This window comes from Aegilops tauschii, chromosome 2, assembly GCF_002575655.3.
Source record: "Aegilops tauschii subsp. strangulata cultivar AL8/78 chromosome 2, Aet v6.0, whole genome shotgun sequence".
In the NCBI taxonomy this organism is placed as follows: Eukaryota; Viridiplantae; Streptophyta; class Magnoliopsida; order Poales; family Poaceae; genus Aegilops; species Aegilops tauschii.
Genome location: NC_053036.3, coordinates 5,325,938 through 5,349,084, shown reverse-complemented (window position 1 = coordinate 5,349,084; position 23,147 = coordinate 5,325,938). Strand labels below are relative to the sequence as shown.

Here is a 23,147-nt window from a genome sequence, read left to right as displayed (position 1 = left end):
ATTAACTTGTATATTGGTGCTCTCGGGATTTTTATATCCCATGATTTCACAGTCTTGCCCTTCGGGGGAGTAGCGGAGCGGGAGGATGCAACCTCAAGACCTCTTTGATAACCATTCACATGTAGTGGAGGTCATGAAGGTCATTGTTAGTTATGACAGCTTGTTGCACACCCAGCACTTGTCGAACTTCTAATTGTGCCTTTCTCATAGTTTCAGGATTTTTCAAGAGCTCTGACATAGCCCACTCCATTGTTATTCTAGAGGTCTCAGTGCCACCAGCAAACAATTGTTGCGGGTTATATGAGACGTACATATTTAGCATCAATAGTGAAAATAATATAGTAGATGAAACATAATATTTTCAACAAACGTGTCGAGAGGATGCGGCAGATAATGATTAATAATCCAATAAATGACTATGTGCGACTCATGAGGTTTATCCTCCTTTGACAAAAAACAAATAGAAGAAGGTATTTGTAACAGTACTGACAAATATGATGACGCCTATTCCCTCTAAAGTTTGAGGATATGGCAAGGATTCCTCCATGTGCAGCCTGAGCAGCACATCCAGCAAGTCCTCGTCCTCGTTGGCAGGGGCGGAGCCAGGATTTAGGCATAGTGGGAGCCAAGCCCCAAGCAAAATTCCGATGCGGAAAAATAAGTATCATAACATTGTATAATGTTGCGCTTCAGCCTATACAAGCATCGTTATATTTGCAATAGTTAAAATTTGTTTCTATAATTTTCACTATGATAAACAACAACTAGCATAAATGTATTGTAATGTTTTGCTTTGGCGCTGTAATGACTATATTACATTTCAATTAATCTTTGTAGTATTTTGCACATTTTTTTTCTTTTTTTTTTGCGCATTTTCCCCTTCGTAATTGCAAGTCTTGGAACTAGCATCGCATGTCACCCAACCAAAATAATTAATATCTAATGTATAATTCTGACACATACGAGATAAGAGTTGAGTGAGATCAGCAGAAGCTGTAAAGTAGAGAGTAATACCTGCTGGAATTTAGTGTATTTTGGGACAGCCCAATAACTATTTCAGAAATTCCTAAATAAATCCTAAAGGCTCACTTAGCCCATTCATGCAAGGCAAGGGATACTACTAAAGTTTAGTCCCACATTGCTAGTTTAGTGGGAGTTGGACCTCCTTATAAGGGAGGATCTTTTCCCACTTGTATGAGCATGAGAACAAGAGGGACATCCACGGGCGCTCCTCCGCTGCCCGCCTCGTCGCGACGTGCCGCGGGTTACGGGAATGAGCCGAGCCGATGTCTAAATTTTGCCACGCACTACGGGTATACGAAGATCCTCTTCCTCTCGCCACAAAGTTCCTGAGCACTGCGGTGCACGCCGGGACAGTAGGCCTCCGAAACTCCACCTATTTGAGTCCTGTACGGGAGAAGGGCCCATGTCCATTAGAGATCCTGCTACAGTTCCTTGTTCTAGTGTTTGCCCTAGATATGTTAGACTCTGTTACAGTTCATATATGAAGATGCTGTTAACTTTCCCTTTGTCAAATCGCATGACTTGTTTTATCACTGCCATACTAGTCATGCTTTATCTAGTATTTCTGTTAATAAAATCATTCAGTAAATTGCTCATATTTCCAACAATCCAAAAACCTTATTATAGGCAATTTACCCCAAGTGGTTTTGCTGCTTCCATGAGACCTCCTATGTTTGAGGGTATCCACTATAAGAGGTGGCACGTGAGAGTAGTCTTATGGTTTCAAACCATGAGTTGCTATGACGCCCCGCTTGGCAAACCTGAACGGGAGTATGATGCCCAACAGGAACAAGCTTTTCGGAAAATGGATACTCTGTTTAAGGCTGCTCTCTTTAGTGTTCTTGGTGAGAACATAGTTGATGCTTATGCATCAATTGACAATGGAAAAGATATGTGGGACGCACTCGAGGCCAAGTTTGGGGTCTCGGATGCCGGCACTGAGTTGTACATCATGGAGCAATTCTATGACTACAAGATGACTGAAGAGCGCTCCGTGGTTGAGCAAGCTCATGAGATACAGTCATTTGCTAGAGAACTTGAGCACTTAAACTGTATGCTACCGGACAAGTTTGTTGCCGGAGGTATCATTGATACGTCTCCGACGTATCTATAATTTATGAAGTATTCATGCCATGTTTACAGTAGTTTTATATGATTTTGGTATGATTTGATTAGAACTAACTCGGACTGACGCTGTTTTCAGCAGAACTACCATGGTGTTGTTTTTGTGCAGAAATAAAAGTTCTCGGAATGCGATGAAAATCAACGGAGAATTTATCTGGAAAATATGAAAACTACTGGAACAAAAATCTACCGGAAGGGAGTCACGAGGGCCCCACGAGGGTGGGGGCGCGCCCCCCTGCCTCGTGGACTCCCCGAAGGCCCTCCTGACGTGAAATCAACGCCAACTCGTCCTATAAATACAGAAACCTTCGGGAAATAACCTAGATCGGAAGTTCCGCCGCCGCAAGCCTTTGTAGCCACGCGAAATCAATCTAGGCCCTCTCTGGCACCCTGCCGGAGAGGGCCATCATCACCGGAGGCCATGGAGGAGGATCCCGGAGGGGCCATCATCGCCATGAAGGCCAAGGACCAGAGGGAGGACCTCTCCCCATCCAGGAGGGAGGCCATGGAGGAGGAAGCACAAGGGGGAGGACCTCTCCTCCTCTCTCTCGGTGGCGCCGGAGTGCCATCGGGAGGGGAATTATCGCCGCGGTGATCGTATTCATCAACATCACCATCATCATCATCACCCTCATCTCTTTTACGCGGTCCACTCTCCCGCACCCCGCTGTAATCCCTACTTGAACATGGTGCTTTATGCCAGATACTATGATCCAATGATGTGTTGCCATCCTATGATGTTTTGAGTAGATATCCTTTGTCTTTGGGTTCATTGATGATCCAGATTGGTACGAGTTGTATGTTTTATTTTGGTGCTGTCCTATTGTGCCCTCCGTGTCGCGAAAGCGTGAGGGATTCCCGCTGTAGGGTGTTGCAATACGTTCATGATTCGCTTATAGTGGGTTGCTTGAGTGACAGAAGCATAAACCCGAGTAAGGGGGTTGTTGCATATGGGATAAAGGGGACTTGATGCTTTAATGCTATGGTTGGGTTTTACCTTAATGATCTTTAGTAGTTGCGGACGCTTGCTAGAGTTCCAATCATAAGTGCATATGATCCAAAAAGAGAAAGTATGTTAGCTTATGCCTTTCCCTCATATGAAATTGCAATGACGACTACCGGTCTTGTTAACAATTGCCTATGATAATTCCGCACCGATCCACCATTATTCCACACTCGCTATTTATAATATTTAGTAATTTATTCTAACTTTATGATAACAGCACCTACTTTTATATTTTAGCTCTCCGATACCATGCAAAGTTATCCTCTTCATACCCACAACATAGTTTTATTTCTTGTTGCTAGTTGGAAGCAAACGTTCGGTGTACGTAGAGTCGTATCAGTGGCAGATAGGGCTTGAGAGAATATTGACCTTACCTTTAGCTCCTTGTGGGTTCGACACTCCATACTTATCACTTCCACCTTTTGAAGTTGCTGCGATGATTCCTTGCACTTGGGGATTATCAAGCTCTTTTCTGGCGCCGTTGCCGGGGAGCAATAGCGTGGGGTTGATATTCTCGTGTGTGGTTGTTTGCTTTCTTCACTAAGTAGATTTTGTTTTACCTTTTTGTTTCTGTTTAGTTGTGGGTGAAACATACAACTTTTTTAAAAGAATGAAAATAAAAAACATTACTTGCCTATCATGCCTAAAAAGTTTTTCAAAAAGATAAGTGATTGGAAAGTTATGCATTGAAGAAGTGAGGGTCGACCTTGAGCACTTGTGTTCATGCTCACGGAAACAATGTAGGATTTTTCATGGAAGTTTCTCTGTAAATAATTATCCCCTTGTGTATATCCATTGTATTAATGTGCCAAGCTTTGGTTTTAGGGTGATTAGATTGCTTGTTCACTTTGTGCAGAACAAAAACAGAAACTTTGACTGTAGCGTGTTATTTTACATTTTTTACTGGAAGGTCAAATGGGTCTGAAACGTTTTGCAAATTACTTCTGTACAAAATTTTCAAATTTTCAAATTTATTTCATAATTTTTGGAGTTACAGAAGTTTACTAAACTTCCAGATTACTACAGACTGTCCTGTTTTTGACAGATTCTGTTTTTCGCGTGTTGTTTGCTTATTTTGATGAATCTATGGCTAGTATCGGGGGGTATGAACCATAGAGAAGTTGGAATACAGTAGGATTAACACCAATACAAATAAAGAATGAGTTCATTACAGTACCTTAAAGGGGTAGTTTGTTTTATTACACTAACGGATCTCACAAAGTTTTTGTTAAAGTTTTGTGTGGATGAAGTGTTCGAAGATCGAGGAGCTATCAATATGAGAAGAATAAACAGAGGCAAGAGTTCAAGCTTGGGGATGCCCAAGGCACCCCAAGTAAATATTTCAAAGTATACTCAAGCATCTAAGCTTGGGGATGCCCCGGTTGGCATCCCATCTTTCTTCTTCAACAAATATCGGTACACCTCGGTTTTTGTTTTGTTCACATGATTTGTGTCCTTTGTGTTTTTGTTTTTCCTTTAAGAACCAAGCTAGTATGAGATAGACCTTCATTTATTTATAGAATACTTCATGTGCTTCACTTATATCTTTTAAGTATGATTTTATAGAATTGCTCTTTGTGCTTCACTTAAATCATTTGAGTATGGTTTTATAGAATGCTTCGTGTGCTTCACTTATATATTTTGAGCTTGGATATTGGTTAGTCTATATTAATTAAAGAATGCTCCATGAACTTCACTTATATCTTTTGGAGTATGAATAATACTATCATCTAAAGCGGGTTTGGAAAAGTGTCAACTTTAGGAATTAGTGATCCCACTATTCCGAATGAGAAGAATTTTGCTTATGTGGAGAGTAGAAAAATTTCTATGCTTGTAGATCATGAAAAGAATGCTTTATGTAATGGTTATATTGTTGAATTCATTCATGATGCTACTGAAAATTATTATGAGGGAGGAATATATGCTTGTAGGAGTAGCAATAATACCAAGTTTCCTCTCTACGTGCTTAAAGTTTTGAAGTTATACTTGTTTTGCCTTCCTATGCTAGTTGATTCTTGTTCCTACAAATTATGTGCTCACAAAATCCCTAGGAATAGGAAGTGGATTAGATTTAAATGTGCTAGTCATATTCTTCATGATGCTCTCTTTATGTTTCAATTATTTTCTTTTATGTGAGCATCATTGAAATCATCATGCCTAGCTAAAAGGCATTAAAGAAAAGCTCTTGTTGGGAGACAACCCAATATTTACCCTTACTGTTTTTGTGTGTTTACATGATTAAGCTACTGTAGAAATCATGTTTTAAGCTTTTGTTTCAATAAAGTTCCAAGTAAGACCTTATGGAAGACTTGGGTGAAACTTAATGTGATCTTGCTGTAAAAAACAGAAACTTTGCGCTCACGGGAATAGATGCCATTTTTTACTGGAGAGTGCTTTTATGTTGATTCTTTTTGCAGATGATTAATAGACAAATTTCTCACGTGCAACAATTTATTTCATAATTTTTGGAGTATCAGAATTATGGTTGCTGTTCAGATCATTACAGACTGTGCTGTTTCTGACAGATTCTGTTTTCATTGCATAGTTTGCTTGTTTTCTAGTTTCTATGTCTTATATTTCTCAATATAAATTGTAGAAATGATAAGGTACAGTAGGCATTGTGTGAGAACAACTATGTACCTTGTCTTTGACAGTACCAAAGTGAATGGTTTGCACTTTATCATACTAACCTATCTCACGAAGTTCCGTTAGGTTTTGTGTGATTGAAGTTTTCAAGCTTTGGGTGAGATATCGATATGAGGAGAATAAGGAGTGGAAAGACCCTAAGCTTGGGGATTCCCAAGGCACCCCAAGGTAATATTCAAGGAAGACTCAAGCGCCTAAGCTTGGGGATGCCCCGGAAGGCATCCCCTCTTTCGTCTTCAAAACTATCGGTATATCTTACTCGGAGCAATATTTTTATTCGTCACATGATATGTGTTTTGCTTGGAGCGTATTTTCATTTTACTTGATGTTTGAATAAAATCATTGGATCTGAAATCTTGAATGAAATAGAATCCTCCCATGGCTAGTTAATTATTTGCCTACTCAATGTTCTTCACTTATATCTTTTTGTAGTAGTTTGTCATTTACTCACGTGCTTCACGTATATCCTATGAATCAATGGTTGAATGAATTGAATATCATAAATCTGAATTTATATATGTTTCATATGCTTATAACATGGGGAGTAATGACTTCACACATAATAAGTATAGGTAGTAAACTTATTGAAGGTTAGCAAACTCAGAATTGGTCACTTGAACAATTCATGAAAGAATATTGAAGGAAGAGAGATTTCACATATAAATATACTATCTTGGACATCTTTTGTAATTGTGAGCACTCATTAAAATTTGACATGCTAAAAGGTTGATGTTGGACAAGGAAGACAACGTAATGGGTTATGTTTTCTTATATCCAAAATAAAGTATACTGTCATGGATCATCCAACATGCTGAGCTTGCCTTTCCCCTTTATGCTAGCCAAATTCTTTGCACCAAGTAGAGATACTACTTGTGCTTCCAAATATCCCTTAAACTAGTTTTGCCATGAGAGTCCACCATACCTACCTATGGATTGAGTAAGATATCCTTTAAGTAAGTTCTCATCGGTGCATGCAATAAAAATTGCTCTCTAAATATGTATGATCTATTAGTGCGAAGAAAATAATTTTTATACGAACTTGTGATAGGGAAGAAATAAAAGCGACGGACTGCATAATAAAGGTCTCTATCACAAGAGGCAATATAAAGTGACGTTCTTTTGCATCCAACCTTAAAAGCACATGACATCCTCTGCTTCCCTCTACGAAGGGCCTATCTTTTACTTTTATCTTCTACCTTATGCAAGAGTCATGGTGATCTTCACCTTATCTTTTTACATTTTATCCTTTGGCAAGCACATTGTGTTGGAAAGATCCTGATATATATATCCAATTGGATGTAAGTTATCATGAACTATTATTGTTGACATTACCCTTGAGGTAAAAGGTTGGGTGGCGAATCTATAAGCCCCTATCTTTCTCTGTGTCCGATTAAAACTTTGAACCCATAAATATCACGTGAGTGTTAGCAATTACGAAAGATTAAATGATAGTTGAGTATGTGGAGTTTGCTAAATCAAAGCTCTGACATAGACCCTTCCGGAAAATAAGATGAATTGCAATTGTTTGATGACTGAGAATATAGTTTGTTAGTTTCAAGAAAGTTTATGATCTATACTTTAACATGTGAATAGCTTGTTACTTGATCATGAAAAGTTTTATGAGATGAGCTACAGTTATGTCATATAATGATGCTAGAAAAGGTGATTGAAATTACCATTGATCAAACTTGTGCACTTCCTAGCATTCACATTTCATAAATTATTTCTTTTATCATTTACCTACTCGAGGACGAGCAGGAATTAAGCTTGGGGAAGCTGATACGTCTCCGACGTATCTATAATTTATGAAGTATTCATCCCATGTTTACAATAGTTTTATATGATTTTGGTATGATTTGATTAGAACTAACCCGGACTGACGCTGTTTTCAGCAGAACTACCGTGGTGTTGTTTTTGTGCAGAAATAAAAGTTCTCGGAATGCGATGAAAATCAACGGAGAATTTTTCTGGAAGATATGAAAAATACTGGAACAAAAATCTACCGGAGGGGAGTCACGGGGGCCCCGCGAGGGTGGGGGGCGCGCCCACCCCCCTAGGGCACCCCCTGCCTCGTGGACTCCCCGAAGGCCCCCTAACGTTAAATCAACTCCAACTCCTCCTATAAATACAGAAACCTTCGCGAAATCACCTAGATCGGAAGTTCCGCCGCCGCAAGCCTCTGTAGCCACGAGAAACCAATCTAGGCCCTCTCTGGCACCCTGCCGGAGAGGGCCATCATCACCGGAGGCCATGGAGGAGGATCCCGGAGGGGCCATCATCGCCATGAAGGCCAAGGACCAGAGGGGGGACCTCTCCCCATCCAGGTGGGAGGCCATGGAGGAAGAAGCACGAGGGGCAGGACCTCTCCTCCTCTCTCTCGGTGGCGCTGGAGTGCCATCGGGAGGGGAATCATCGCCGGGGTGATCGTCTTCATCAACATCACCATCATCATCATCACCCTCATCTCTTTTACGCGCTCCACTCTCCCGCACCCCGCTGTAATCCCTACTTGAACATGGTGCTTTATCCCACATATTATGATCCAAATGGAACATGCAGTAGATCAATTCCAACGAGGTCATGCTCCTCTTTAACGAACAACGTCAAAGTATTCGTCCCCCCAGACTCTCTGCAGGTTTTCATGTACCAATCATGGAATATTCGCATCATCGTTGTTAGAGATTTTTCATCTTTGACGAGAGGCTTCCCGTACTCGTATCTTTGTTGGTCCACCTCCAAGAAATCATAATGTACATCGTCGGGCAAATAATCTCCAAGATTGCTATAACCGGGCACCATCCTCGGATCATTAGCGACGATGTCGCTAGACACCTTGAGCGGGGGGGCACGATTGGTCCGCTTGTTCGCCGAGCTGGGCAATTTGTTTCCCAGCTCGTCGTTCTGCTAACCTTTGATCACTGATAGTACTTCCCGACCGCTTCGCTTCGAGAAATGACTTTTCAATAATGCGGTCATAGTTGGCTTTCGGCGGAGACTTTGGTGGTTTCTTCAGGGCAGCCAGAGTGCGCTTCGCTTTCACCGGATCTATCTTCTCCTCCGGAGGTGGATGTTTCTTTGCTTTCACCCCTTCAAAGAAGTTCGTCACTTCGGCTCGCACGATATTCGCGTTTTCCTCCACGGTCCTCTCGTATGGTAACTTTGGCGGAGTCTTAAGAGAAGGACCATATCTGTATTGCCTCCCGCCTCTGGCTGTACTGCTAGACGCCGGAGTAGACGGAGCGGCTGCGGCTGTCTTCTTTCGTGCTTGCTTACGAGGCGGAGGAGAAGGACTACGACGCGCCGGAGCAGCCGGGGCGGCGGCGGTCTCTTCCGCCCTTGCTGGCGAGGCGGAGAAGGAGGAGGCTGGCTGCTCGGGCGCGCCGACGTAGGCGGAGAAGGAGGCGGTGTGCCGCCACGCGCCGGAGAAGGATGCTGAGTGCCTTGATCACTCGCCGGAGGAGGAGGCGGAGGAGGAGGCGGACTGCCCTGACTTGCCGGAGGAGGAGGAGGAGGAGGAGGCGGAGGAGTCCAGTTCGGAAGGTTGATGAGCTCCGTCCGCCATAGGCATGGAGTCTTCAGACAAGAACCCAGCCGAGTCTTCCCGTCACCCGTAGGGTGGTCAAGCGTGAGGTCCTCAAATCCTTCTGTGATTTCATCCACCATCACCCTAGCATATCCTTCTGGAATCGGCCGGCAGTGAAAAGTTGCGCCAGGTTCAGGAGGTGCAACAGAGCCAACAGCAGCCTTGACTTTCAAATTCATCCACTGCGTCATAAGGTGGAAGTGCTGAGACTCCGTGATAGCATCCATGGGGTAGCTAGCCGGAGCCGTGAAGACAGGCTCCTGAAGCAGCTCCGTGGAAGCCACACTGCTTCTCCGCTGAGATGGCGGGGTAGCTTCGGGTGTAGCTTCGGCAGGTCGCGTGCTGCGAACTGTGTCTCGTTCCTCTAGTGCTTGTACCCTTGCGTGCAGCGCCTGTACTTGGGTCAACTCCTTTTTCTTCTTCCTCTCCCGGCGTTTGTAACCGCTTGCGTCGGGAAATCCAGCCTTCCACGAAAGGGAGCCTGACGTACCTCGTGTCCGTCCGGGGTGCTCAGGATTCCCGAGGGCCTCTGTGAGCTTGTCGTTCTCTCTGTCCGGAACGAACGTCCCTTGCTGCGCTTTCTTGATATACTCCTGAAGCTTCTCGATGGGTGTGTTCATCTGCTCGTTGGTCCAAACGCACTTCCCTGTTACAGGGTCCAATTTTCCCCCAACCCTGAAGAACCAAGTCCTGCAACGGTCTGGACAGCGTCGCGTCTCTGGTTCGATCCCTTTATCAATGAGGTCATTCTCAGCCTTGTCCCACAACGGCCGGGCTTTCAGGTAGCCACCTGACCCCGTGCGATGGTGATGCTTCTTCTTTGCAGCATTTTTCTTGTTTGTCGCTGACATCTTCACTGCTCTCTCAGATTTCTTTTTGGTGACAAATGCGGACCACTGATCTTTGATCTTCTCAAATCGGCCGATGAATTCTGGAGTCTTGTCTTGGTCGACAAACGATGATTTCAGCTCATTCTTCCACCTCCTGAATAGCTCAGCCATCTTCTTAAGAGCATAAGCCTTGATCATTGGCTTTTAACTGGATTCTCTGGATCCTCCTCTGGCGGGAAGGTGAAATTTTCCTGCAGCGCGGTCCAAAGATCAGCTTTCTGCCTATCGCTGACATAAGACAACTGAGAGTCTTTGCCCTTAGGCCTCAACCATTGCTCGATGCTGATCGGGATCATGTCCCTAACTAGAACCCCGCACTGAGCATTAAATTTTTGCTTGGTCCGGAGGGGTTCAATCGGCTGGCCAGCGCGATCAATTTCGATGATCATGTACCTTTCATCCGCGTGCAACTTTCTCTTCGGGCCTCGTCTCGTTACCGAAGTGTTGCTCGATCCGGAGGGCTAGAAAATAAGAAAAAGAAGAGAGTTAATATGTGTACATACCAAAAACAATTAATGCATCAATTAGCTATAGTGAGCACAGGCTTAATTAATTAATATATATACCTGGCCGGACTTCGTTCTGTCACCGGAGCCATCATCACGGTGTCCTTCCTCCTCCATTCGGTCACCGGAGCCGTCATCACGGTGTCCTTCCTCCTCCATTGTTTGATCATCGTCGTAGCCTGCTTCTTCATCCTGTCTTTCCAGACCATCGGTGCATGTGTCGTTGAGAAACGACAAGACGGCATCACTTCCGTGTGCGATTATCTCCCCCAACACCGCTTCTTTTGCTTCGTCTCGGGGGTGCGGATCCATAGTTTCTGCAAATATTTACAACATGGCAATTATTATTCAAACATGACAGATGGATATATTAGTGGCAAATGTAGAACTAGCTAGCTAAGCACAATAAGGAATCATATTAGTGGCCTGGCCTCGACGCTTCTCTAGGGTTTGGGGTGGCCTCGGCAACGCTTCAAGGGTTTGGGGTGGCCTCAACAACGCTTCAAGGGTTCAGGGTGGCCTCGACGACAACGCTCTTTTAACTTAGTAAATTTGGGTGGCCTCAAGAGAGTTTGTCGATCGGGTAGGGGCGCGGCGGGAGGGGGTAGGAGACCGACATCGTTTTTTCTAGGGTTTGGGTGTCCTCGAGAGTTTTGGTCGAGCGAGAGGGCCGGGGGGGGGGGGTGCTCCCGACGTTCCCCCTCACTTTAACAAAGAACTACCTTAAAAAAAGACTTGCTTCGCCGCGGGTGCTCGATCGGTGCGACGTGGACTCGGTGGAAACACTTTATGAAAATGCGGTGGTGGCCGGGCCGGGCGGTTTTCTTTTCCTTCTTCATTTTGTCCTTTGTTTTTTCTTATATGTTTGTTTTCGTTTTCATTCTACATTTTCGTACATATGAAAAAAACAAAGTTTCTATACAAAAGTGCACAATTTTTATGAACAAATTACAATATCTAAATTAACTATACATGTAAATAAATATAATTACACATCTGAAATTTTCCTAATCTAAAAACTAAACTAAACATAAACTAAAATAATATAACTACACATCCATCCATACATACATACACATACATATACATCTACATTATATATGAACAAAAAAATACTAATTTTATGAACATAAAAAGGTCTATGAACAAAAAAAACATCACATCAATATTTTCATCCATCCATATATACATACATACATCCATATATATATATATACATCTACGTTATATATGAACAAAAAAAACATAAACTTTACTAATAAAAAAACGACAGTGGGCTGGGGCGGCGGCAGCTCACAGCGTGGGTGGCGAAGTCGACGACGATGGAGGGGGCGGGGCAGGGTGCGGGCTCTGGGGCAGGGGCGACGACGACGATAGGGGCGGGCCGGGGCAGGGCGACGACGACGATGGGGGCGGGCCGGGGCAGGGGGCGTGCGCGACGGAGACGGTGGGGGCGGGCCGGGGCAGGGGCGCGGGCGACGGCGGGGGCGGGCCGGGGCAGGGGCAGCCTGGCGGCGTCGATGTGCTCGGCGTCGTCGGGGGTAACTGGTGTGATGAACTCTGCAAAATTTCGAAGTGCCACTTATATACCAAGAGCATTGGTCCCGGTTCGTGGCACCAACCGGGACCAATGCCCCCCTTTAGTCCCGGTTGGTGCCACCAACCGGGACCAAAGATCAGTTTTCGGCAGCCGAAAGGGCGGGAAGCCGCAGCGAAAGGGGGGCATTGGTCCCGGTTGGTTCCACGAACCGGTACCAATGCAACCCTTTAGTCCCGGTTGGTGCCACCAACCGGGACCAAAGGCCTTGTGCTGCCCCGTATCAAAAGTTTAGTACCACCTCGCTAGCTGAGAGAGCTCGAGGGTGGTTTATAAGCGCTGTTGCGCCCACCCTCTCGAGCTCCTCTCGATTGCAGGCTTTCGGGCCTAACCGTACGCTGTATGCCTGTGGGCGTACTGGGCCTCCTGCGGGCCTGAATCCTGGCCCATGTTTGGGTTTCTAGTCGTATTCAGGCCGTGTGGGCCCAGTAGGTGGCACTTTTTTTTAGTTTTTTAGTTTTCTTTGTTGCTTTATTTATTTTATTTTGTTTCTACTTACAACAAAATACTTATTGGTGCTATTTTTATTTATTTTATTAAAGTTTATTTTTAATAATTTTTCTTTTAGGTCACAAAAATTATAAACTTTCTATTACTGCCATTAGTTTTCAAATTTGAATAGTTAAAATTTGAATTCTTTGAAATTTGTGTGAATCACTAGTTTGTGATTAACTTTACTATAAAAATAGATTTTGGAGTGATTCTTTTTCCTGCTATTTAATATTACTGTGTTTTATGATTCTATTCAAAAACAGATTTTGTTACAAAGGGATTTCATTTTTTTGAACTTATTTGAACTCCATAGTTTTTCTGTGTTCAAAATGCACCATTCAAAGCCACATCATCAATTTTCAACCCTTTCTGACTTCATTTGTTATTTTTCGTGCATTTATTGATTTTTTTCAGCTATAAGACCCTCAAATTGAAAAGCACTACAAATGAACTCTGAAACGGTTGAAAGTTGGCATGGTATCATCATTTCACCCACATAGCATGTGCAAGAAAGTAGAGAGGCTTACGGCAAAAACTGGATGCACTTCGTGTACAAAACGGACAATCTCTTTCGAAGTATCAGGGTTTCATACGGAAACTCGTCTATTACAAAGGGATTTCATTTTTTGAACTTATTTGAAATCCATAGTTTTTCCGTGTTCAAAACACACCATTCAAAGCCACATCATCAATTTTCAACCCTTTCTGACTCCATTTGTTATTTTTCGTGCATTTACTGATTTTTTCCAGCTATAAGACCCTGAAATTGAAAAGCACTACAAATGAACTCTGAAAAATGTTGAAAGTTGGCATGGTATCATCATTTCACCCACATAGCATGTGCAAGAAAGTATAGAGGCTTACGGCAAAAACTGAATGCACTCCGTGTACAAAACGGACAATCTCTTTCGAAGTATCAGGGTTTCATACGGAAACTCGTCTGTTACAAAGGGATTTCAGTTTTTTGAACTTATTTGAACTCCATAGTTTTTCTGTGTTCAAAATGCACCATTCAAAGCCACATCATCAATTTTCTACCCTTTCTGACTTCATTTGTTATTTTTCGTGCATTTACTGATTTTTTCAGCTATAAGACCCTGAAATTGAAAAGCACTACAAAAGAACTCTGAAAAGGTTGAAAGTTGGCATGGTATCATCATTGCACCCACATAGCATGTGCAAGAAAGTAGAGAGGTTTACGGCAAAAACTGGATGCACTTCATGTACAAAACGGACAATCTCTTTCGAAGTATCAGGGTTTCATACGGAAACTCGTCTGTTACAAAGGGATTTCATTTTTTTGAACTTATTTGAACTCCATAGTTTTTCTGTGTTCAAAACGCACCATTCAAAGCCATATCATCAATTTCTACCCTTTCTGACTTCATTTGTTATTTTTCGTGCATTTACTGATTTTTTCCAGCTATAAGACCCTGAAATTGAAAAACACTACAAATGAACTCTTAAAAGGGTGAAAGTTGGCATGGTATCATCATTTCACCCATATAGCATGTGCAAGAAAGTAGGGAGGCTTACGGCAAAAACTGGATGCACTTCGTGTACAAAACGGACAATCTCTTTCGAAGTATCAGGGTTTCATACGGAAACTCGTCTGTTACAAAGGGATTTCATTTTTTTGAACTTATTTGAACTCCTTTGTTTTTCTTTGTTCAAAATGCACCATTCAAAGCCACATCATCAATTTTCAACCCTTTCTGACTTCATTTATTATTTTTCATGCATTTACTGATTTTTTTCAGCTATAAGACCCTGAAATTGAAAAGCACTACAAATGAACATGGATAGGTAAGTGACCAAATTAATAGTAGTTCATCATCACATTAAAACCAAAGTACATACATAGTTCAAATAGAACAACATATAGCTCTCCAGAGCATCTAGTTAAACCATACATTGAAACTATGTAAAACCTTTCAATGCAACAACAAATGCGATCATAATCACAACTAAAGTAACAATTGATCCAACGGCATAATGATACCAAGCCTCGGTATGAATGGCATATTTTCTAATCGTTCTAATCTTCAACCGCATTGCATCCATATTGATCTTGTGATCATCGACGGCATCCGCAACATGCAACTCCAATATCATCTTCTCCTCCTCAATTTTTTTTATTTTTTCCTTCAAGTAATTGTTTTCTTCTTTAACTAAATTTAACCTCTCGACAATAGGGTGGTTGGAATTTCCGGTTCAACCACCTCGTATTAATAAAATCTATGTCACGTTGGTCGGCATAATTGTCATAAACAATAAATGAACCAAATAGTTATAAAAAGATAATATATACCACATCCGAATCATAGACAGGACGAGGGCCGACGGGGGCGGATACCAGAACCATCGCACTATATAATAACAAGGAATAATAAAATTAAGAAAATTAGACAAGTATCTATCTCAAGTAAGAATTTTTTCTTTCAGAAATAAGATAAGAACAAGAGGCTCACCACGGTGGTGCCGGCGACGAGATCGGCGCGGGCGATCGACGACGGTGAAGACGGGGACGGGACGTGACGGGCCACTAAACCTAGAAAAATCTCGGGAAAAATGGAGCTCGGAGGTCGAGTTTCGAGAGAAGAAATATTAACTAGTGTGGCTCGGACATTTCATCGAACACCTCATGTGCATAGGAGGTGAGCTAGAGCACCCAAATGCCCTCCCCTCGCCGGCCAGCAAAAAACAGAGCAGTGTGGAGTGCTCTGCTCGCCGGCGATGGACTATATATAGGCAACTCATTTGTCCCGGTTCGTGGCTGGAACCGGGACTAATGGATGTGGGCGAGGAGCGAGGCCCATTGGTTCCGGTTCGTGCCTAGAACCGGGACAAATGGGTCCATACGAACCGGGACCAAAGCCCACGAGGCCCCAGCCGACCACCTGGGCTCACGGACCGGGACGAATGCCCCCATTGGTCCTGGTTCGTATAAGAATTGGGACTAATGGGCTGGCCAGGCCCGAACGAAAGCCCCTTTTTCTACTAGTGATTGAAGGTAGCACAGCGCTGGATTTCTCAAGCCGTCCACAGCGCAGGATTGGACATCGTACAATGATCGTACTCATTCCATGCTTTTCTCCCGCTTTCAAGCTATAATATGCATGCCTTTTAGGATAAATAACTGAATTTTCCCTACCTTTGGATCAGAAATGAACCGCTGGATGTCTTCCTCCCGTGTTTCTTGGCCGATGCAATGATCAGATGAATGTGTTTGAACCGCAGCCCTCTCTCACTCTCGGCTAGAGGTAGAAGAATACACAAGACACAAAAAATTCCGGGCCGGCGCACGAACGCCACCGTGGGCGCACGCCCGCCCTAATCTTCTTTATCTTTTGAATGGCTACATGGCTGGCTCTGAATACCAATTGTTGGAACCGGCTAGCCCTAGCTCACCCTCAGCTCATCCTCTCTCTGGCACATACACAGGAAGAAGACAACATTGATTTCCGGCGACGAACGCCCCGGCGCTCACAATGCCATTTTTCTTTATAGCTGGACTAACCACCACGGGCTACAACCTTGGACGCACAACGCACGCGCTCTCATAACAAACTCAACCAGGAGGGATTTTATACTTGGCCGATGCATGCATGCACATCGCTGCCCACCTCCCCGATCTACGCACTATCCATCCGCTCAGCCCGGCCTCCACGACGCGCTCTACGCGTACGACCCGGCTGGCTATGAACGGAACGCTGCGGCCGTTTTGCTACTACTGCCAGCCTAACTACGACGGCTACGAGCACTTACACGCACGCCACACACACATACGCACACACGTATACTTTGCCATGGCTTCTGCTGTCCAGCACGTCCCGCGCGCATCCGACGCGCCCGACGAGCCCGACACCACCAGTGCATCCCGCACGTCCCGCGCATATCCGACGCGCCCGATGAGCCCGACACCACTAGTGCATCCCGCACGTCCCGCATGAATCCGTCGCGCCTGACGAGCCCGACCACACACGCCTACACCACGGTCCCGCCGCGCCCGACACGCCCGGCGCACGCCCATACACGCGCCCGACGCGTCCGACACTGGCGCCGCGGCTTATTCCAGCCAACAGATCGAATGGACCCAACGATCTCTCTCAACCAATGGGATTTCTTGGCCATACCTCGCCTCTGGCGAGCTTTTTCCCAAGCCCTCACCGACGATGCCTCGGTTGTCCGCGTCATCCCCATCCCCGTTGGGCCTCTGTTATACCTCGGACTCAACACCGCATGCGATGCCACGACCAACCGCATCGTCCCAGCTTCAATTCGCTCCTGTCTTGGCCTTGCTGTGATTCGCCGCGCCGCATCCGTCTTCGGTCTCGTGCTACTCCCCTCTTGCTTATGTCTCTCATGATGTTTCCTCTATTTGAAATCGACTGATCACAATTTTTTTCTATTGCCTGTGGAATAGTAGTACGGATAAGTTAAAAGGTGAAATAATTTCATTTCAACGTGTGTAAAGGCCCATGCATAAAGTCAATGTCACACAAGTATTTGAGTGAGCTTCTCTTGCTTGACTGTATAGAAGTTCAACGTGAGACACATTTTTTATTCGAATATTCACCTGGGGGAGAGGTTCCCCACATGGATTTTCACTGAAAGGGGCCCAAAGACGGATGCATTACAAAGAAGAGGACCAAGGAAATCAACAGAAGGTTGGTCGAGAGAGCAGAGAGGGCAACTAGAGGAGGGAGCCTATGAGCGAGCCAATTCTTCCATGCGTCCCCAGCAGGTCCATGGATCTACGCAGCTTTGGAGAGCACATATGGGGTTGCTCTAAGCTCTAAATCGAACTTTCTACGTACATTGATCCCGAACTTCTCAGACATGTCCAACGACCCCGGATTAGGCCCATCAGGGAACACCCAGTCAAAATGGTGTAGAAGGTTTGCTAATGCGATCTCCACGGTTGATGTGCCGAACAACATTCCAGGACATTGCCGTCTCCCAGCCCCGAAAGGTGTGAACTCAAAATGTGTCCCCTTGTGATCTATGTTGCTCTCTTTGAACCTCTCTGGCTTAAATGCTTCAGGGGCATCCCAATATCTGCAATCCCGACAAATCGCGAATATATTAACTTGTACATTGGTGCCCTCAGGAATTTTATATCCCATGATTTCGCAGTCTTCTCTTGCCCTTCGGGGGAGTAGAGGAGCGGGGGGATGCAACCTCAAGACCTCCTTGATCACCATTCTCATGTAGTGGAGGTCATGAAGGTCATTGTTATTTATGACAGATTGTTGCCCACCTACCACTTGTCGAACCTCTAGTTGTACCTTTCTCATATTTTCGGGATTTTTCAAGAGCTCTGACATAGCCCACTCCAATGTTATTCCAGAGGTCTCGGTGCCACCCGCGAACAAGTCCTACGAACAATTGTTCTAGGTTATACTCACATACATATTTAGCTTCAATAATGAAAAAATATAGATAAAACGTATATTTCCAACAAAGTGAGGAGAGGACATGGCAAACAATACTCACAAATATGATGACGCCTATTGCCTCTAAAGTTAGTGGATATGGCAAGGAGTCCTCCTTGTGCAGCCTGAGCAGCACGTCCAGCAAGTCCTCCTCGTCGTTGGAGCTGACTGCAGCGCGCATCTCCTTGCGTTGCTCAATGATGTTGGAGATGATGCACTGGATTCGTCCATAGCTCCTCCTCATCCGTCGCTCCCCGGAGCTCAGCAGCCGCACCAGCCGCGACGACGGGAATAGGTCTACGAGCGAGAAGCCTCCCACCAATGCAGTGACTTTTTCCAATTCCCGGAGGTACTCACCTTGCTGTGCACACTTGCCTCCGAACACCGCCCGCGCAATGACATCGTTCATGAGTGCCGACAACTTCTCCGTGAGGTTGATAGTTGTGCCAATCGAGGTGGTGATGGAACTAAGGAGGTTGCTGACCTCCTCGGACCTGATGCCTTCCATACGCTTCACCTGTGTTAGAAACATATTGTCCACTTCTATCTATCAACACTCATGCTTTATCGCAAACTAGTTAGGTGCTGGCATTTTCCCCCAAAAAGATGGTGTATGCAAATTAATAACCTGCTTCGCGCTCAGGAGCTCCATGGTGCAGACCTTGCGCGCCTGGTGCCAGCGGTCGCTATAGGGGGCAAAGATGATGCCTATGCCGCTGCCATAACCTATGACGTCCAGTGTCACACCGCGCGGTCGCGAGGCGAACATGAGGTCCTTGCTCTTCATCACCACCTCCGCCATCTCCGCGCTCGAGACCACCACGGTGGGGACCTCGCCGAGTCTGAGGAACATCAGTGGGCCATGCCGGCGAGATAGCTCCGCCATGATGCGGTGCGGGAGGACGCCGAATACGTGGTGGAGGCTGCCGATGATCGGTAGGGTCCATGGCCCGGGAGGCCGCAAATGCTTGTTGGGCTTGGGATGAAAAAACCAAAGGAGGAGTACTAGGGCTAGGGAAACGAAAGAAATGCTTGAAATTGTTACCTCCATGTCATGCAGCTGGGAGCTAGCTAGTAACCAGCCGCAAGTTTAGTACTAATCAGTCAGTTGACATTCAGTTTATACACGGATCATCCGTATTTATGGATCAGATATGCAGCACAGGACATGGGATTGGTTGGGATCTGGAAATCAAACTTACCTACTACACGTGAGGAGATGTATGCAAAACAACGGTGTATTTGGTTTAGGTACGAACTTTCATGAAAAATTCCATTCCATTCACTAAACAGTACAGTGTGTGGTTGAATGATACAACTTCCATTATTCCAAATGCAGTGGTTGAGGATAGCTTTATGGCAATTTTTTGTTAATCAAAAGGACAAAGTGCCGAGCACGAGGAAATAAATGCCTTAGAAAAATAACAGAGGCAAATTCGTTGCCTTTTCTTAATTGCTAGCTGGATGCCGGATGAGATCGCATCGATCGGCACAATTTAATATTCAAAACATTTGATTTATTAAGAGAGATGAGCACATGATGTGCACTGGTGCACTAAAAGCATGATCTGCACATCTATTCCGCCCTTTTGTATACTTTATTTATTTTTCCATATCTTCTCTTGTTATTTTATTTCATCCTTTAGCTTTTAAATATTTTGGGTTTTAGTTATCAGCTTGTTCGCTATTCACTGTTTTGTTATATTTCATTTTTTACTTCAACTAGCAGGGTGGCCCTCGTGCGAGGGCAGCATATTTAGTGTGTCAAAACTGTTTAAATAATAAACCAAGTTTTTTATACGATGCTACTACAAATGATATATTTTTATATACACCACAAATGTTATGATAAAGTTATATACATGAAAGAGGATATTTTGCATGAAAATGTAAGCCGAATTCCAATGAAAGATATTAGTCTTGTAAAAATATATTTGCCATTGGTGGATCACAACATAAGGTTCGATGAAGTGCTTATTCTGTAGGAATTGCATGATTTAAAGAGCACGCAAGGCTACAGGCTTCCTAGGAAGACCATAAAACAGTTTGTGATCAGGAAGAAAATAAAGTAATGGAATTGTTTCTTCCAGTTCAATTAAGATCTTCGCGTACTTGAACGCGAGTCTGTAGCCTCTTCGAAGCAGAAAAGTTCACTCTTATAGAAATTTGAAGACTCGAAAGATCCTCAAAGGCAAAGCATAGAATGAGCTTGAGGTTTCTTGCTTTATCCTGAAAGAAAATGGTGTCGTTCACATACTGTAGAATGGATAAACTATCTACTACTAAATGATGAATTACACCACTAATTTGTCCAGTCACTTTAGCGTGTTCAACAAGTATAGCGAGCATAACCGCTATGATGTTGAACTGGAGTATACCGGTGAGGTCTAGATGCTGGCAAGTTGTGTATTAGTTACCAGCCAAGATCTGAAGGAAGACTGTTCTTTCACCGATCAATTGGTTCCGTTATTCTGCTAGGCACCCGTACATGCAACTTTGAGCTGGTTGGGTCACTTCCAAGTACCAGCAACATGTCACATGTAGATAGTCGTATACAATATGGAGGAAACACCATGTCTCGATGCTTCTATACCGTGTCTCATACAGCACGAGTAAAAAATGGTAGTACATTGGTTGTTTTTCGTAAAAGAAATACAAATTTTGACGCATGCATGCCTTTATTATTCAACTATAATGTGGTTATGGGCAGTGTAAAACTGTCCTAGTGGTCGGCAAGTACATTTACATACAACGAGAGTCTATTACATTTCTCGCTTCTTCAACTTAACAATGAGCCCATTTTTCATCTCCAGTATAATGGACGGCTTAGGCTGGATGCTTTGCCCTTCCACCACCTTCACATCGAAGTTCCACACAGCTGTAGCAATGACAGTCTTCATTTGCATAAGTGCAATGTCCTTGCCGAGGCACATCCTCGGGCCAGCATTGAAGGCCAAGAACTTGTGAGATGGTATGTACCTCAGGTTGTTGTCATCATCTGAGAGCCACCTACGTGGGTTATAGTCGAAGCAGTCTTTACCCCACACACCCTCCATTCTCCCCATGGAGTGGACGGAAACAAAAATGGTGTCACCGGCATGCACCTCATGGCCACTCGGCATGATGTCATCTACGGCCACCTTCTTGAGCAAGACAGGCGCCGGTGGGTACAGTCTAAGAGTCTCATACAAAGTGGCTGTCAAATATACTAGAGATTTGGTCTCGTCTGGCTCAAAGATCACTGGGGTAGATGCCCCTAATGCTACTTTGCGTGATGCAATGGGTGAAAGTTCGTTGCGGATGATTGACACGATGTCAGGATTTTGGGCGAGGTCGCAGAAGATCCATGTTAGGGTTGTTGCAATTGTGTCCCTCGCAGCAAGCATGTAGCTAATGATAATCGCACGGAGCAAGTCAGCATTGGCGTAGTCTGGGTCTTCGAGGAAGGAAGGAATAATATCCACACTCTCTTGTTCCTTGCCATGTCCAAAACGACATGTGGTGATCTTCCTCTTTTGCATCATCTCCCCGATGATCTCTCGCAGCACCATGCGTGCCGTGTCGAGCTTTCTCTCAGAGCCGATGTTTAGCCACCTCATCAACTTCTAGCAATAAGCTGGCATCATGAGCCTAAAAAAGCCCACCTCCATCACCATGTCCAGGGCAACCGCTGCGTCCATGGGCGGCATGTCTAAGGATAGGAGGCCAGGATCCACACCGAAGAGAGGCATAGCAGCCAGGTCAAACATAAGCCTCGACATCAATTCATGCATGTCGAATGAAGTGTCAGTGATCGCCATCCGAGTGAACAATGGGAGGAGGTTGTTCTCCACCTTGCCATAGAGGTAGACCGCCATACTGGAAATGATCCTCGGGCTGCTGAGGATGCTCTTGGCTTTGGCGCGTTGTTGGCGGCACGACTCACCGTCGATGGTGAAGAGGCTGCCACCCATGATGTTGAAGATATCAGCGAATTCCGTGCCCTTGGGGAAGTTGGCGTGGTTCGTCGTCAAGATGTGCCGGGCGTTCGGAGGGTTGCATGTGATGAAGAAGCGCATCCCGGTCCCAGGTGGTCCATGCACCCTGAAGTTGTGGCCTGATCTGGCGAGGACCAGGGTGTAATAGTCATACAAGTTGTGGAGGTTGGCTATGAAGGAAGGGAACATGTGCAGCATTGGCCAGTTTGTGGGAAGCACTGGTGGGTTCTTTGATCTACAACTAGCCCTGAGATACAAGCAAATTGGAACAAGCAGAATGATCAATGTGGAGATGAACATAATTGGCATTGTTATCAGTAGTGTGCGATAATGCTATTAGTTAGATTTATTCTTCAATTAGCATGGCTATGGCTTCATATATAGACGCCTTCCCTCTCCACCATAGTGATACTACCTCAGTGCATTGGTAGTATACTTGCTAGTATTCTCAGTTAGCGTCAACATAACTCCAATCCATTGGGCTCGAAAGCAGGTGACAGTTGGCAGATTTGGCGATAAGTATGTGAAGTGCAGTACTTGATAACTTTCATTCCAAATTGGATCACTCCTTACATAGCTCATCGGGCTATACTTGAGTCTGGCAGTACTTGATAAGTGTCAACATAACTACATAACTACACTTCATTGGGCTCAAAAGCAGGTGGCAATTGGCAGATTTGGGGATAAATTTTAAAGTGCAGGTCCAGCTCACTTTATTAGCCTCAGTCGCCGCACAACAGTCTTGATCAAGTACACTCTTTGATCCCATCGCCGATAAAAGTACTCTTGACCGATCGCCACAATATATGAACATGCAGGGTCATCGTCTTGCGAGGAGGATTCATAGCAACAGTACCGTGTGGC

At 44.6% G+C, this 23,147-nt stretch overlaps 1 protein-coding gene and 1 pseudogene across 1 annotated transcript; both read right to left on the bottom strand.

Moving 5' to 3' along the window:
- Positions 1–17,340: 17,340 nt before the first annotated feature.
- LOC141041472 (desmethyl-deoxy-podophyllotoxin synthase-like) lies at positions 17,341–19,428 on the bottom strand. The gene is made up of 3 exons (XM_073507667.1): positions 18,935–19,428; positions 18,368–18,823; positions 17,341–18,249 (listed from the first exon to the last, which is right to left on the bottom strand). Exons 1-3 carry the CDS (start codon positions 19,355–19,357, stop codon positions 17,626–17,628), a joined length of 1,503 nt encoding a protein of 500 aa, XP_073363768.1. The 5' UTR covers positions 19,358–19,428; the 3' UTR covers positions 17,341–17,625.
- Positions 19,429–20,443: 1,015 nt separating this feature from the next.
- LOC141041901 (noroxomaritidine synthase 2-like) lies at positions 20,444–22,625 on the bottom strand (annotated as a pseudogene).
- Between the last annotated feature and the right edge of the window lie 522 nt (positions 22,626–23,147).